Consider the following 16832-nt stretch of genomic DNA (forward strand, 5'->3'; position numbering starts at 1 on the left):
GACAAAAACATTAGCGTCCATCGTGCGTGGGAAGAAAACTTCTTTTTACAGCGAAAAAACCCCTAAACTTCCAACAAGCACCGAGTAGCTACGACGTAATGGGAAACTCACAGAGAAACTCGCGGATTCTTCCACTGACCGCGGCACACCTGCACCAGGGTAAACCTCCGCCTACCCCACTCCTGCTTTACAGGTGAAAATAGAGCAACAGGACCGCTGAGTCTTTGACTTTATTTATTTTCTGCTGTGTTTCACTTGCATCTATTTGAAAGACTGAGTGTAAACACACAAAATATTTTATTTTATGTGCTGGAATGTGCAGAAAATAGGTTTCAATGTTAAACTAATTTCTTCCAGTCAGAGAATGTTGCAGATAATTAAATGTTTGCTTGATGCATAAAGTTAAAAGATTAAAACTGATAAAACAAGTTTTAAAAAGAGACTTTTCCATTTGATTACATTTTGTATGATGGATTATGTAGAAAAAGTAGAATTGGGCTGAAAGATCTATCGCTTTATCACCTACTCAGGTTGTAAATCGTGTTTTTAAAAAGTAACTAAGTAATTAATTACTTTTGAAAATAAGTAATCAGCAAAGTAACGGGATTACTTTTTGGGGAAGTAATCAGTAATTAGTTACTGATTACTGTGGGGCGATCGTGGCTCAAGAGTTGGGAGTTTGTCTTGTAATTGGAAGGTTGCCGGTTCGAGCCCTGGCTCCGACAGTCTCGGTCGTTGTGTCCTTGGGCAAGACACTTCACCCGTTGCCTACTGGTGGTGGTCAGAGGGCCCGGTGGCGCCAGTGTCCGGCAGCCTCGCCTCTGTCAGTGCGCCCCAGGGTGGCTGTGGCTACAATGTAGCTGCCATCAGCAGTGTGTGGATGTGTGTGAATGGGTGAATGACTGGAAATGTAAAGCGCTTTGGGGTCCTTAGGGACTAGTAAAGCGCTATATAAATACAGGCCATTTACCATTTACTTTTTTCAAGTAACTTGACCAACACTGATCATTAACAGCTCTCTGAGGTCAGGTTGGATTCCATCCTATTTTTAAAATGCAGAGGAACAAACCAAACTAAAGAAGCTTTACTCACAACTATCGATCTATTATGAAATTGCCATTTGTTAGCAGATTGTTAGAAAAATAATCAAAACTTTACTCAACAAATTACAGATTTTTTATCCTTTTCAGTCTCACTTTCAAAAGCAGCACTCATCTGAGGCTGCTATTGAAGGTCTATAATGATGTTTTGAAGCACAGCAGTGGTGAAAAATATTAAATTAACTGTTTATTTTATTACCTTCTTACTTATTTAACATGTCTTCCATTATGTCCTAAAGAAAAGTAGTTTTTAAAATCCATATATTTTCTTATTCCCGATATATGAACAGTATGTCATGTTCCTCTCCAGCATTTATACTAATGTATATTAGTTTTAGGTTTGCTGCAGAGAAGCATCCACACTTGCTCCGAGCTTGTATGGGTATGTTTGACATTGCTGTGTAGTTTAACATCAGCCCTTTTCACTCCCATGCCATTGTCTTTTATCCCCGTCACTGATACATTTGAATTGTTTACACAGGCTGTTGGGTCAAAGCACTGAACTCTGAGACCAGGTACCACATCCAGTGATGTCTGATTTTACCTTGTCTTTAGTTTGAAATGTGTCAGTGTTGGGTTGGTAATCATTCATGTACATATGAGGATGCAACAGAATCATTCAGGTCATTCTGAAGTCACGAGACCCTTACTCGACTCAAGGAATCTCGCAAATGAATGTTTTATTTTATTTATCGCTGAATTTGAAGCTGCAGTTTCAAATGACCTAAAACATTTTTGCACAATATTATCATCTGAAGTTTGGTTTGATCTTTAGAAAAATCTGTTTATGTTGGGTTTTTTTCTAGACTCTGCTATTATTAGGATATAAATGCATTAATTATGCTCAAAAGGTCACAGTTTGATCTCTTTAAAGGGAACTTTTGGGTCAAATAAATAAAAATAAAAGAAATGATGTTCACATGCAACAGTTGCTGTGCCCTCACTGCAGGAGCTTGAGCTGGCCTGTCACCCAGCCCACTCTGTCTTCCTTTTAAACGGACATCGCTGGGGTTTTGGTGCAAGTATCCTCTAAACAGGTGGATTATTTACATTTTTGTTCAGGGAACTTTAAACGCAGTATCAATAGACACTACAGTTACAAATGAAAAGATACTGAGCCCTTTCAGTCTACTATGGAGACTAATGATTTAGTATTGATATATGAAATACTTGGTAATTACTGCAAATTTCTTGTAGTTATTTCATATGTTGCACTTCCTTTTTGGTGTAAGTAGAAAGCGTGTCTCTGCAGTTTTCAGTCTTTGGACCGAACAGTTCTGACCTGTTCAGTCAGGGTCCGTTTGTTTCACACCTCTGATATAACTCTCTATATTAAACAGCATCATGTGTATACTATGCCTTATTTACAATGGTAGGAAACCCAGTTTGGCTTAAAAAAATCATTCCTGAAAACCAACAGAATATAGAGTGTGTGCATGTGCATATGTTTCTGCTTTGTCGTATGTTTTGGAGAGCAGGGGACTATATAAGACTGCGGGAGGGAAACCTTAATGGATTCTGCACCATTAGTGAGCCATCCAGGCTATCTGTAGCAGGCAAATGACACGATCGAGATGCAGAAACCCCCCTGCAGGACCCCTACTGATGTGAGCCTGGAAACAGAGTGAGCGATAGGGGGAGAGGGAGATGACTGTGTGATTTAATGTAAGGAAGCGAAGCAGCGTTCAAATTGATAAAGAGAGCAAGAGAAGCAGGAACAGAAAGAGAGGAGACGAGCGCTGTATCACTGGGGAGCAGAGAATCCAAGGGTGGAGTGGAGCACTGCTACGGCTCTTCTATTCTGTGCATGGGAGGAGAAAGCGGGAAGTTGACAGCTGAAGCTTACCTCAGCAAATACCGCAGCAGATACCAGCCAAAAGGCTACCTCCTCCTCCTCCTCATCCTCCTCCTCCATTGTGCTGTCCGCTTGCCAGGAGAATAAACCATCTACTTAGCCGCTTCTCTTCATTTTCTTTATTTTCTCTTAGTTCCACTCCCCTTTTACATTTCCCTCCACCCCTTGTTGTTGGGTTTCCACACAGGGATGCGGACTCAGCAGGGCTCGGAGGGGGGCGTGCCGCTGCCAGGGGGCAGTTGTGGTAGTAGCGGCAGTGGCAGCTCTGGGCTGTCACCGGGCTCTGAATCAGACGGCGGGAGCCCAACAGGCAGAGGGGTGGACGGCATGGTGGACGGAGGTGGAGGAGTGGGTGTATGCAAGGGTGGAGGTGGAGGAGGAGGAGGCAGCTTGGGCGGCACTTTGAGGGGGGTCCTGTCTCGCTATTGGAGTTTGGAAAGTCTGCACTCCACCACAGGTAAGTGGTAGTGTGTTATTCCGGATTGGATGGGACTGGGTACGCTTTGCGTGAGAGCATGTCGTTCCAGCTGTTCAGCTGACACCCACTGACAGTGACGGTGCAGTACTAATATATTTGGGTGGGCCGGCTGCCGGATGCTTTAGTCATGCAGAGAGAGCCAGAAAAGGCCAGCAGCTCTGTGTCCTGCTGTGCCCTTTCTTATGGTCTGAAATGTGTGTCCTTGTCTGCCACACAAAGGGTCTTCGCTGTGGAAATGCTTGTTGCACTTAATGCTGCACTGAACTCTCTGGGCTGGAGCTGGGATCACTGGAATCGTCTGTCTAAACTGGCACTGATGACATTTTTTTGGAAAGTCCCATATGATAAGACAGGCAGAGGGTTGACTTTTATGCACACTCATTTATCTTTGAGAAACATGAATATTTAACAAAATATGGTTGATTCAAACTGTCAAGGTTCTAATCTGATGTGAGAAATACAATTATAGCTTTAACCTTATTATACACACTGTGTTTTATTGCAACAAAAGAGTCTCTGATAATGAACCAGGTGTTATCTTTTTTGGTATTTTTAGTATTCTTTGAGGGGACTAAAAATATTTCAAGACATGTTTAATAGCCTAAGCATGATTGAAAATATTGACAGTGTTATTAAAGGTTTAGCCCAAAAGTCTGACGCACTTGTCTTTGCATGCACCCGCGTTCCCTGTCATCAGTGTGTGTTCATGTACTTTGTACTGTTGTTAAATGCTAAACATGAGCTGCTGATGCTGTGGCATGTAGCCGGGCTCTCCCTCTTCAAAATGGCATCGCGTTAGTTGTTGTGACTCCCAGTTGTTGTCATTCCGGCTTTGTTTGTCCAGCTGTGTGCTTGTGCATGTGTGTATCCGTGTGTATGGCCCAGTTGTTGCTCATGTGGAGCTGACCTAAATCTGTAAACACAGTGACATTATGGGACATGTCTTCATTATAAGAATAAACAGCCAGTGATGTTCTGGAGAGAACATCACTGGCTGTTTGTGAGCTCGCCCTATCTCATTGGCTAAGCAGGGTTGGGCCTGCTTAGAACTTGAATGATGGACCACCTGGGAAACACCACCAGGTGTTTTAAGCTTGGCTCTGGCTTGTGCAATGGAGCAGGTCATTTACTAATCAGAAGGTTGGTGGTTTGATCCCTGGCAGCTCCCAGTCTGTATGGGTAAGATACTAAACCCGAGTTGCTCTCTGATGCGTCCACTGGAGTATGAATGTGGGTGACTGTTAGAAGAAAAAAGCATAGACAGAAAGTGCTTGTGTGAATGAGGCAGGCTCTATAAAGTGCTCAGGTAGAGCAGAAAGGAGATAGGAACCACTCCGGGGTGATTTAGGAAGTATTTATTGTTACTTTTGGACTTGTTGGTTGTCAACAGAATTATTTCTCTTAAAGTATCATGAAGAAATTCAAGAGCTACACAGTACAGAAGAAGAGATTTCAAAGACTTTAAAAACCAAAACTAGTGGGACGTGTTGGAATTGTACTCAAAGATTACTAGAAAGAGAAACTCTGCTTCTGCACAGGAGGCACCGTTAACCCTCACGTTAATAATAATAATAATAATAATACATTTTATTTGAAAGCGCCTTTCAAAACACTGAAGGTTGCTGTACACAGTAGAATAAAAGCAAGAAGTTTACAGAATCATAAAAGCATGAGACATAAACAAATAAAATAGGAGAGTGGAGAGGTTATGTGGGATAAGCTATTGAACGTTGTGTTCATTTGGTGTTAAACAATTTCAAAAACAACCATTCCATTAAGACTCATCATAAAAAACTATAACAATAGATACATTATCACCACTTGTTGTGTTAGATCTTTGTATCAACTTATGTTCTTGTGAACTTTACAGTTTCTGCATGTCTCATTAATCTGAGTTTAACTTTTGGATTATTTTCACTCTAAGAAGGATCAGTTGAAACATAGTAAACTGATCATCAGAGACCACTGTGGCTGAAAGTTTGCATCAATATTTGTTTTGAAACCATTTCAAGTTTTTATACAGTCACATAAAGTAACACCTGCGTTACTTTTACACCTATTTGTGTAAAGAGTAAATTATCCCCAAACCATACTGCCTTCTGACTCAGCTTGTGACTAAGAGCATAGGAGATGGAGGAACTGTCCCTTGAGACCTCCAATCAGTCTCCAGAACCACAAACCTCTCCTGGTTCTTTCACCAACACTATCAGTGGGTTTCCCAGTATAAACCTACATGTTCCAAGCATAACACATCCTGGCATCACATGTTGCAAAACCTTTATGCCACATTTACACTGCTTGCTTGGCATATACTGTTTGAAAGGGCAGTGTCCCCTAAAGCAACCAGACCGAACCAACTGAACTTCTCTCATCACAGCCATTTTTGTCTTGTTGACCACGACCTGGTCTTGTATCTGTCAAAGCAAATCACCCGTAACAACATGTACATTTTCTGGAGTGACATGATGGCCTGAAAAAATTGTCCGAGTGGACTCTGCATCCCATAAACTGCTGGTAGAGTCATTTCTGGATCTGTACTCACCACTCAAATCAAAGACTCATGCATGCGTTGATGTCTTTCTGACTTACCTCCTCCCAATCATCTTTGTAAAGCTGTTTCCCCTTCAAGTTGGTCAAGTTTACCAGTATGGCTTTGACTCAGGACTGAGTCCAGAACAGTTCAAAGCAGGATGTGATGTCATCAGTCCTGATGACAGTTTCAGTTGAAAGCCTACCTTCATTCTCGGGTGGGGATAAGTTCCCATTCTTTCACTTGAATGTGAGATCAACCTCTGCATGGCCATTCTCTTCATCACTGGATTCCTCCTCATCAATCCTTTCTTGGTCGGGTCAGATTATATTCCGTGTCAACTTCAGCTTCTAAAACTTCCTCATCTAATCCATCCTCATTGTCATCAAATATGAGAGCCTCACTGACCTGCCATGATGTTGCCACACAGCGAATGTGAGCAAGGCCCCCTAAAAGCATCATACAGCAAAGCTATGAGAAAAGTTCAATGTTGACACAATGTTGCAACTATCTGTGAGAGCTGCCAACACAGGAGCTGTTCCTGTGGAGGAGAGGCTCTACTGGGCAAAGATTCCCGTAGCGGTTGCCAGAGAAACCAAAGTGTTTGTATGTGTAAATATGAGTGTGCACATGCATGCTTGCTTGTGTTTGCCTGTATGACCATCTGACAGATAGGGATGGACCTGAACTCTGTTATTTACACTAATTATTGTCTCTCCCATGTCATTCTCTTCTTTCGTTGGACATTGTATGAACATAAAACAGGAAAAGGTGTGCATAGACAGAAACAAGAAAGAAGGCAACTGGAAAAGATGAAAACACAAAGAACAAAGCCAAAACATGTATATGTGTTGTATGTCATGTTTGTTGGCTACGAGGATAATAACCACAGTAATAACACCATCACCATTACTATTACTACTACTAACATTTAATTCAATTCAATTTTCAATTCAGTTTTATTTATACAGCGCCAAACCACAACAACAGTCGCCTCAAGCTGCTTTATATTGTAAGGTAGACTCTACAATAATACATACAGAGCAAAACCCGACAATCATATGACTCCCTGTGAGCAAGCACTTTGGCGACAGTGGGAAGGAAAAACTCCCTTTTAACAGGAAGTTGAGGTGTGTCATCTGACAAGGATGCCTCCTGGGCTCCTCTGGGTGAGCTGTTCCGGGCATGTCCCACCGGGAGGTGGTACTGCACTGCTCTGTTCTAGATGACTTAGCACTGCCTCGGGTTGCCCCCAGACCCTAAGGAGGGAGCCTGTTTATTAGGGGAGAAGGACACTGATCTAGTTGATGATGAATCTACATTGGTGACCTGGCTTGCCTTCCTAAATCACTTGGTCCGCATGTGGTCTCGGTCTAACCCACACAGATGCTGAGAAATCAGCAAGAGGGGAAAAAAGAAGAAAAAAGGGAGAAAGGATAAAAAAATGAATTAAAATAAGTTAACACTAATCAATACATTAAAAAGGAATTCCAAGGTGGGGCCAAGGTATTTATTTGTTTAACTAAAACATACTGTAGTATTCAAAACATGTGGACATGTGCATGGTTTCAGCCTACAATGAAGCACAGTGTTGGAGATGCAGGGATTCTGGATAATCTCTCAGTCACAGCCATGTAAACTATAGGACTGGGTGACACACCCATGTGGTGTGAAAGTCATTGCCTGAGCTCCCTGAAGCGCACTGTGAACGAGTGGCAATGCTACCCAAAGCCATTTGAAACATTTTCCTTTGAGGTGGGTCCTGTGAATTGTTTTATAAAGTGTAAATAGTAAGTGTGCATTTTTGGTCACAAAATGTTACTGCACATTTCTGTCCAGAGGTCAGCGCTGGAAGAGTACTCCAGGTCACTTCCCCATTTGTATGATGATATACAACACATGATAGATACATCAATATTGGAAAATTGTAGTTTGGAGGTTATTTTTCTGGGGTGAGTGATTTTCATGGTCTCTTCAGTTAATCTGGAGGGAAGTAGTGGATTATTTGTTATGGTAATCCTGGATTTGATTATAGATTGGACATTTTGTTTGCATTCCACCAGGCCGTCAGAGTTACACTAATTGTAATGTAGTTTGTTTTTTTTAGTGCAGAAATGTAGGAAAGAGAGACTAAAACTGACAAATGGTTGAGGTCAATTTTTCATACAGCACCAAATCACAACAACGGTCGCCTCAAGGCGCTTTGCATTGTAAGGCAGAGCCTACAATAATACACGTTGAGTTGGTTTTGTGCTATATTTACCTGGGTGAAGTGCACAGTGTTTTTCTCTGAGCGTCCAAAAGCCAGTCTGTGTAGGTTGAAGTGTCCAGTTAACTTTATCAAACTCCTCTTTTGCATCTAATGCTAGCATGATTATTATGGTATGGTGTTTAGAGGTAAGTTATGAAGTTGATTAATCTGTCATTTCAGGTTTTCATGAAGCTGGTTTGATTTTGGTATTTAGGTATTTATTTATTTATTGTCATTGTCAAGAACAATGAAATTGCGTTTGGGGCTTCCATACAACCCAAAAAAAAGAAGAAAATAATAAATACCCCTTAAAACCCAAGTGTACATATTTAACCCAGTGTGACTCCAATGCAATAAGACAATCCTTAGCAATAATGTTCGTAGAAATTCAGACAAAGACCTGAGAAACATGACAAAATACAACAATGCAACCCATTCAATATTATTGTACTGTGAGATATGATATCAGATATGATGGTTATCTATTTAAGAAAGAGGGGGGGGGGGGGGGGCAGGAGGGGGAAGAGAATAAAGATATGATGCACCAATGCAGACCAGTTCATTGCTATTAAGAAGTTGGATATGGTTATTGTCCGTGAGAGGGGGGCAGAGAGTTCTGGATGTATTCATGTTTGGGTAACGTTTTCTTTTTTAGTAGCTAGAGCTTTAGTGATTATTTTAATGTCTGTGTTTATTAATGAGAGAGAGCGATATGTTGGTTAGTTTTTAGTTGGAGAGTCATAATATCGCTTGGTATTATTTGTGTCATTACTCTGTGGGATCATGACAACATGATTTGGTAGAAGTATTTATAAAATTGTGCCGGAAATCCATTGTGATTTCATATTTGGCATTTACTAAGTGCTTTATGGAGTTCATCTATAGTAACAGGTTCATTCAACATGTCTGCTTGCTTTTTGGAAAGTCTGGGTCAATCTAAGTTTTCATTGAAAGTTTTCTACTTTGGGTTGTGGTCAGAAGAGTATAGCTGGCTATAAAAGGTTTTAAATATATTAATAATATTGAAAGTGTTTTGAAAAATCCCATTCACTAAGTATGATTGAGTGGATTGTTGTAAGGGAGTTACTGAGACAGAGAAAGCAATGCGTGAGAGGGATTGATGGAAAAATAAGTCTCTGGATGAAGGGTTGTTTTTCCTCCAGCTGTCATTGAGACCATAATGATTCATATATTGTTTTATGATATCTGTGGAACACCAAAGTCTTAAGCTACCAGGTGAGTGTCACCGGTCGAGTGTGGGACTGATAACTGTATTGAAGTGTCCAGCACTGATGATGTTGGTTGAATTGCACTCTAATGAAAATAGGTTGTAGAAGAAAGATGGGTCATTATTTCGACTGGCATGAATGTTTTATTTTCCTAACCTTCCACCTGGATCAATATGACTGAAGTACGTTACTCCCACAGAGTAGTGTTCTGGTGGAGTGGAAATTGAGTCTTACTAATTTAGAAGATCATCATGTAGCCTGGAGAAATAGTTTGCTGCTTTATAAGAAAGCCCTCCGCAAAGCCAGAACATCTTACTATTCATCACTGATTGAAGAAAATAAGAACAACCCCAGGTTTCTCTTCAGCTCTGTAGCCAGGCTGACAAACAGTCAGAGCTCTTTTGAGCCAACAATCCCTTTAACGTTAACTAGTAATGACTTCATGAACTTCTTCACAAATAACATTTTTATCATTAGAGAAAAAATTACCAGTAATCATCCCACAGATGTAATATTATCTACAGCTACTCTTAGTACCATTGATGTTAAGTTAGACTCTTTTTCTCCAATTGATCTTTCTGAGTTAACTTCAATAATTACTTCCTCCAAACCATCAACGTGTCTTTTAGACCCCATTCCTACAAAACTGCTCAAAGAAGTCCTGCCATTAATTCATTCTTCGATCTTAAATATGATCAACCTATCTCTAATGATCAGCTATGTACCACAGGCCTTCAAGCTGGCTGTAGTTAAACCTTTACTCAAAAAGCATCTCTAGACCCAGCAGTCTTAGCTAATTATAGGCCAATCTCCAACCTTCCTTTCATATCAAACATCCTTGAAAGAGTAGTTGTCAAACAGCTAACAGATCATCTGCAGAGGAATGGTTTATTTGAAGAGTTTCAGTCAGGTTTCAGAGCTCATCACAGCACAGAAACAGCTTTAGTGAAGGTTACAAATGATCTTCTTATGGCCTCTGACAGTGGACTCATCTCTGTGCTTGTCCTGCTAGACCTCAGTGCAGCGTTCGATACTGTCGACCATAATATCCTATTAGAGTGATTAGAACATGCTGTAGGTATTACAGGTACTGTGCTGCAGTGGTTTGTATCATATCTATCTAATAGACTCCAGTTTGTGCATGTAAATGGAGAGTCCTCTTCACACACTGAGGTTAATTATGGAGTTCCACAGGGTTCAGTGCTAGGACCAATTCTGTTTACATTATACATGCTTCCCTTAGGCAGTATCATTAGAAGACATAGCATACATTTACACTGCTATGCAGATGACACCCAGCTCTATCTGTCCATGAAGCCAGATAAGAGTCAGTTTTGACCAGGATATGTCCTTCAGTGCACATGTTAAACAAACATATTAGACTTTCTGCTACTTAAGTAATATCTCTAAAATGAAAAATCCCACAGAGCCTTCAGTTGATTGCTTTCGCAAATTGCTGCAGGAAGACACTAGAAAGAGAGAGCATATTTCAGGAGAAATTGGCTCCTCCTCCTTGGCTCCCTGTTAAATCCAGAATAGAGTTGATTCTGAAAACCCTTCCAGTTTGGATTATGGAGACAGACACCCTCTCCACTTTTAAATTAGGCTTAAAACTTTTCTTTGTGATAAAGCATATAGTTGGATCAGGTGACTCTGGATCCTCCCTCAGCTATGCTTCATGTACAGGGTGGGCCATTTATATGGATACAGCGTAATAACATGGGAATGGCTGTCGATATTAAAGTCCTGTTCGTGGCACATTAGTACATGTGAGGGGCAAATGCCTGAAGATGGGTGGTGACCATGGTGGCCATTTAGAAGTCGGCCATCTTGGATACAACTTTTGTTTTTTCAATAGGAAGAGGGCCATGTGACACATCAAGCTTATTGGTAATGTCACAAGAAAAACAATGGTGTGCTTGGTTTCAACGCAACTTTATTCTTTCATGAGTTATTTACAAGTTTCTCTTTGTTCACAGCCATTGACATGTCGAAGAGGTTAACACGTGAGGAGCGGATCGAAATCGTGTTGATATCTGGTGAACGCAGTAACCGGGTCATTGCAGCAGATTTCAACGCAAGACACCCTACGAGACCACCCATCTCCCATGCTACAGTCAGCAAACTGCTTGCTAGGTTTCGTGAAACTGGTTCAGTGTTGGATTTGCCAAAATGTGGACGCAAGAAAACTGTGACTAATGAAGAAACATCAGTGGCTGTAGCACTCGCCGCATGTCACTGGAGACTGGCATTAGTCGAACATCCCTTCGGCGGATATTAGCTACTCAGAAATGGAACCCTTACAAACTCCAGCTACTGCAGCATCTCAACGAGGATGACCCAGATCGGCCACAGAATTTGCAGAACGGGCAAAACAAAAATTGGAACAGGACCCTCAGTTCATGCAGAAGATTTTGTTCAGTGATGAGACAAACTTTTATGTGAATGGTGTTAACAAACAAAACCACCGCTATTGGTCTGACACTAACCCACATTGGATGGATCCCTCCAAGACTGCTGGAACAACAAAAGTGATGGTTTGGTGTGGTATATGGGGATAACGATAGTGGGTCCATTCTTCATCAATGGAAACCTCAAGGCCACTGGATATTTGAAATTGCTACATGATGATGTGTTTCCCTCTTTATGCACTGAAGCTGGCACGTTCCCTGAGTTTTTCCAGCAAGATGGTGCACCACCACATTATGGGTGCAGGTCCGAGCATTCCTAGATGAGCAGTTTCCTGGAAAGTGGATTGGTCGTCGTGGGCCAGTTGAATGGCCCCCAAGGTCTCCCGATCTGACCCCCTTAGACTTTTATCTTTGGGGTCATCTGAAGGCAATTGTCTATGGTGTGAAGATACGAGATGTGCAGCACCTGAAATTACGGATACTGGATGCCTGTGCTGGCATTTCTCCTGCGGTGTTGCTATCAGTGTGTGAAGAGTGGGAGAAGAGGGTTGCATTGACAATCCAACACAATGGGCAGCACATTGAACACATTTTATACGTGGTCAGAAACTTGTAAATAACTCATGAAAGAATAAAGTTACGTTGAAACCAAGCACACCATTGTTTTTCTTGTGACATTACGAATAAGTTTGATGTGTCACATGGCCCTCTTCCTATTGAAAAAACAAAAGTTGTATCCAAGATGGGCAACTTCTAAATGGCCACCATGGTCACCGCCCATCTTGAGGAGTTTGCCCCCTCACATATACTAATGTGCCACAAACAGGACTTTAATATCACCAACCATTCCCATGTTATTACGCTGTATCCATATAAATGGCCCACCCTGTAGATTGGATGTTGATTATACCCAGAGATGAGCAGTAACACGTTACTTGTAACGCGTTACTGTAATCGGATTACTTTTTCAAGTAACGAGTAAAGTAAGGGATTACTATTGCAAAAACGGTAATTAGATTACCGTTACTTTCCCGTAGGAACGCTGTGTTATTGCGTTACTAAAACCGAGAATGTCTCATGACAGTGACGTAAGCGAGTGCGCCGTTAGTTACAACAGCTGTGTGCAGATCAACAATGGATCACATATCGAGTGCAGAGAGAGTATGAGCGTGCAGCGTTTAAAGCGTGGAAGTACTGACCTTACTTTGAGTTTGATTCCATAAAAAGTGACAAAAACATTAGCGTCCATCGTGCGTGGGAAGAAAACTTCTTTTTACAGCGAAAAAAACCCCTAAACTTCCAAGCGAGCACCGAGTAGCTACGACGTAATGGGAACCTCACAGAGAAAGTCATGGATTCTTCAACTGACCGCGGCACACCTGCACCAGGGTAACCCTCCGCCTACCGCACTCCTGCTTTACAGGTGAAAATAGAGCAACAGGACCGCTGAGTCTTTGACTTTATTTATTTTCTGCTGTGTTTTACTTGCATCTATTTGAAAGACTGAGTGTAAACACAAAAAATATTTTATTTTATGAGCTGGAATGTGCAGAAAATAGGTTTAAATGTTAAACTAATTTCTTCCAGTCAGAGAATGTTGCATATAATTAAATGTTTGCTTGATGCATAAAGTTAAAAGATTAAAACTGATAAAACAAGTTTAAAAAAGAGACTTTTCCATTTGATTACATTTTGTATGATTGATTATGTAGAAAAAGTAGAATTGGGCTGAAAGATCTATCGCTTTATCACCTCTTCAGGTTGTAAATCGTGTTTTTAAAAAGTAACTAAGTAATTAATTACTTTTGAAAATAAGTAGTCAGTAAAGTAACGGGATTACTTTTTTGGGGAAGTAATCAGTAATTAGTTACTGATTACTTTTTTCAAGTAACTTGACCAACACTGATTATACCCTACTGTGAATTCCTATTGCCAATATTTGGCCCTACCTAATGTTGGCACATAGATGTCTCCAGATTTATGCTGGATGCATCTATCCATCTAAGTTTGGTGGGCTGCCATGACTATCGATGAAAGGACTATCATCCTTTCGATGAAAACTCAAAAGCTTCGAAATATAATGTCACCAAGGTCTTTAAATTGTACTCACTGAAGATCACGTTGATCTAATTAAATCCTTAGGAGGTGTTTGTGCCTGAAATTAGTGAAAAATGCTGCTAAAATTACACATTAAATTCAAAATGACTGACTTCCTGTTGCATTTAGAATATGGTTGACATAGATAATGTATAATAATAATAATAATACATTTTATTTATAGGCACCTTTCAGACCCTCAGGGTCACCTTACAATAACACAAGAACAATAACAGCAATAAAATATAATAAACGTGGCAAAACAAAATTTAGACATAAGGTAAAAAAAAAAGTAAAAGTAAAAAAGTATCTTTGAGTTACAGCAGTTTAGTCTTTAATGGCGAAATATCGAAAGTTGTCTCCAGGGATAACGTCCTGTGGCGAAACCTCACAGTTGAAGGCTTTGTATGTGAATAGAGGAATTTTGAAGTGATATTTCTCCCTGGAAAGTAGCGGGAGAATATGAAAATTATAATTGCTCTTCCTAGTTTCTTCATACTTCATTCATACTCTTGCCGTGGTGTTTCAGATCAACTGGATGCTTTTCATGGATAAACTTTTAGGATAAACTGTCAGTAAGGAAATAAAAAAGCAAAGCTTTTGTATTTAAGAAGTAAAGGGAAGACCAGTTATTCAGCATCAGTCAACTTTAACATGATTAACATGTGCAAATTAAAGCAGCAACTTCTAGAGATTTATTGGCATTAAATGGTCATCACAGTCAAAAATGACTCAGAGCTTCCTTGGAGGCCAAAGTAATGCTATCCACAGACCAAAGGATGATTTAGCTCATAGTAAGTGTTTGTACTAGAGTTGCTAGATAGGACTGAGGACAGAGCTCTGTGCTCCTAGTTTTCTTTTCTTTGTGACTCCTTAAATCCCAAGTTAGAGTGTATACTGCAGCTTTGAGATTTTTTTTCACTTATGTCAAGGGTCATCCAAACCAGAGACTAGTGATGGGATTTCCGGCTCCGAACCGGCTCTTCAGGTTGTTTTGTTGCTTTAATTAATTTATTATTAACAATAATATAAAATTATGCACTAAAGGAATTACTAATGTAAAAAAAAGTGGTTTTATTTATATATGTTTATATATAAATATATGTGGTGGCCCTTGAGACAAAACACGTACAAACTCCAAAACGCATTTCTAGCATAAACTGAACTTCCAAAACAGAGCTGCCTAGATCACTTAAACTACACGATTGAAAGCATGTGTGTATGGTTTGTGTATTTATACACAAGCACTCACCGTAAATATACTTTTATTTATTCACTCCACATAAAATGTAATAAATAAATCATATAATACAAAAAACAACTATTTACATTTCACCTATTAAATTACTACACCTATTAACTATTTAAATAACTATTTAAATTTTCAGCTTTTTCCTTTTAAACAAATGAAGCAACAAAACGCTGCAAACCACAACACAATTAAATATAAATTAAAATATGAAAACAAAAAGAACATGCACATTCTCTGTCATATGGACCTGCATGAATAAACTTTCTGAATCCTTTATCATCTGCAACTGAAAATAGTTGTGGATGATTACTATACCTTTCTAATGTGACGTTGTTGTCCCTGGCTCTCTCTCTCTCTCCCTCCCGCTCTGTTCCTGTGCTACTGTGAGTGTAACTACCGCCCCTCCCCCCTCTGCCCAGCGCAAAGCACAAGGCTGGCGTGCAGAATGAAGCGGGAAAAAAGTGCGAGAGAGAGAGAGAGAGAGTAAGAAAAAAAAAAAACACGTGACGGCTCGTGATAAGGAGCCGGCTCACGTCGTTCATGTCAAAGATCCGGCTCTAAGAGCCGTTTCGTTTGTGACCGACACATCACTACCACAGACACAAAGCCCTGACCTAAACCTTACGTTTCTTCAGTATAGAGATTGACAGACCACGTGACTTTCGCGCATTGCATGCCGGTAACTCGTGGCAAAACAATCCAAGTACCGCATCAAATGCAAGCATTTGCAGCACCACAAAACGTTCATTCTTCGGTTCCAATAAATTCTTGCTCTTTCTTTGCCCCCCAAAATGTTATGTACAAAACGTGTACAATGCCGGTCCGTACAAAGACAGACTTGATGAAAAGTCAAAGAAAAGATACGAGGAAAAAAACCAAAGGAGTGAAAGTGTTAGATCCTTACGAGCACACAGAGGGACAAAAGACGTTAGCGTGCTGCCTTAACTTTCACCACGCTCATATTTATAATCATACGGTTCTTGGAGTGAGTGCACACACTCATGAAGTTTAGTAACTTCAGGTCACTGCAACAAGCCCAGGTACAGTTTACCGACGGATGGGTACAGGACCTTGAAACGCACCGTGTAGAAAGTAAAGACCATCGTACATATCATAAGTTTACCAGTCTCACAAATCGTCGTCATAAATACACATTCGTTAACCGTTTATTAATATAACATTTGAGCTCAATGGTAATTAATTAGCAGTGGAAATAATTTCTGGTAGCATCACAGAAATGTAGCAGTGACAATAATATTGTATGCTGTAATCGCACTGGGCAATTAGTGATACAAAACAACTGTTTTATCCTGTGAATAAAAGTATATGTTTTTGTCAATGTACCATAATAACAGAAGCGAAACGCAATATTGTGTCAGGACAATTCACTATTTATGCACTGTTATGGATAGGCGTAGCTTTGGGTCACGTGGTGTCTGTAATAGTGATTGCTATATCACCTGTTCACGGCCCGAGGGAAATTTTGTGAATGAGTGGGTGATGGGGGAAGTCGACTTTTGCTGACCGCTCAAACTTGGAATGTTTTTGATCACTGTTTTTTCTACGGATTTTAAGGATTTGATAACAAATAAAGGAGTTTTAACTTGGAACTTTGACTTACGTTTTAAA

The 16832-nt window shown here is 40.3% G+C and overlaps 1 protein-coding gene across 1 annotated transcript in view; it reads left to right on the forward strand.

Moving 5' to 3' along the window:
* Positions 1–2742: 2742 nt before the first annotated feature.
* Positions 2743–16832, forward strand: part of arhgef4 (Rho guanine nucleotide exchange factor (GEF) 4) — a 78042-nt gene continuing 63952 nt past the window's right edge. The window contains exon 1 of the mRNA XM_082545782.1: positions 2743–3412. Coding sequence (XP_082401908.1) covers positions 3145–3412 — 268 coding nt within the window. The 5' untranslated portion in view covers positions 2743–3144. The remainder of the gene's footprint in view (positions 3413–16832) is intronic.

This window comes from Aulonocara stuartgranti (assembly GCF_965226115.1).
Source record: "Aulonocara stuartgranti genome assembly, chromosome: 9".
NCBI lineage: Eukaryota > Metazoa > Chordata > Actinopteri > Cichliformes > Cichlidae > Aulonocara > Aulonocara stuartgranti.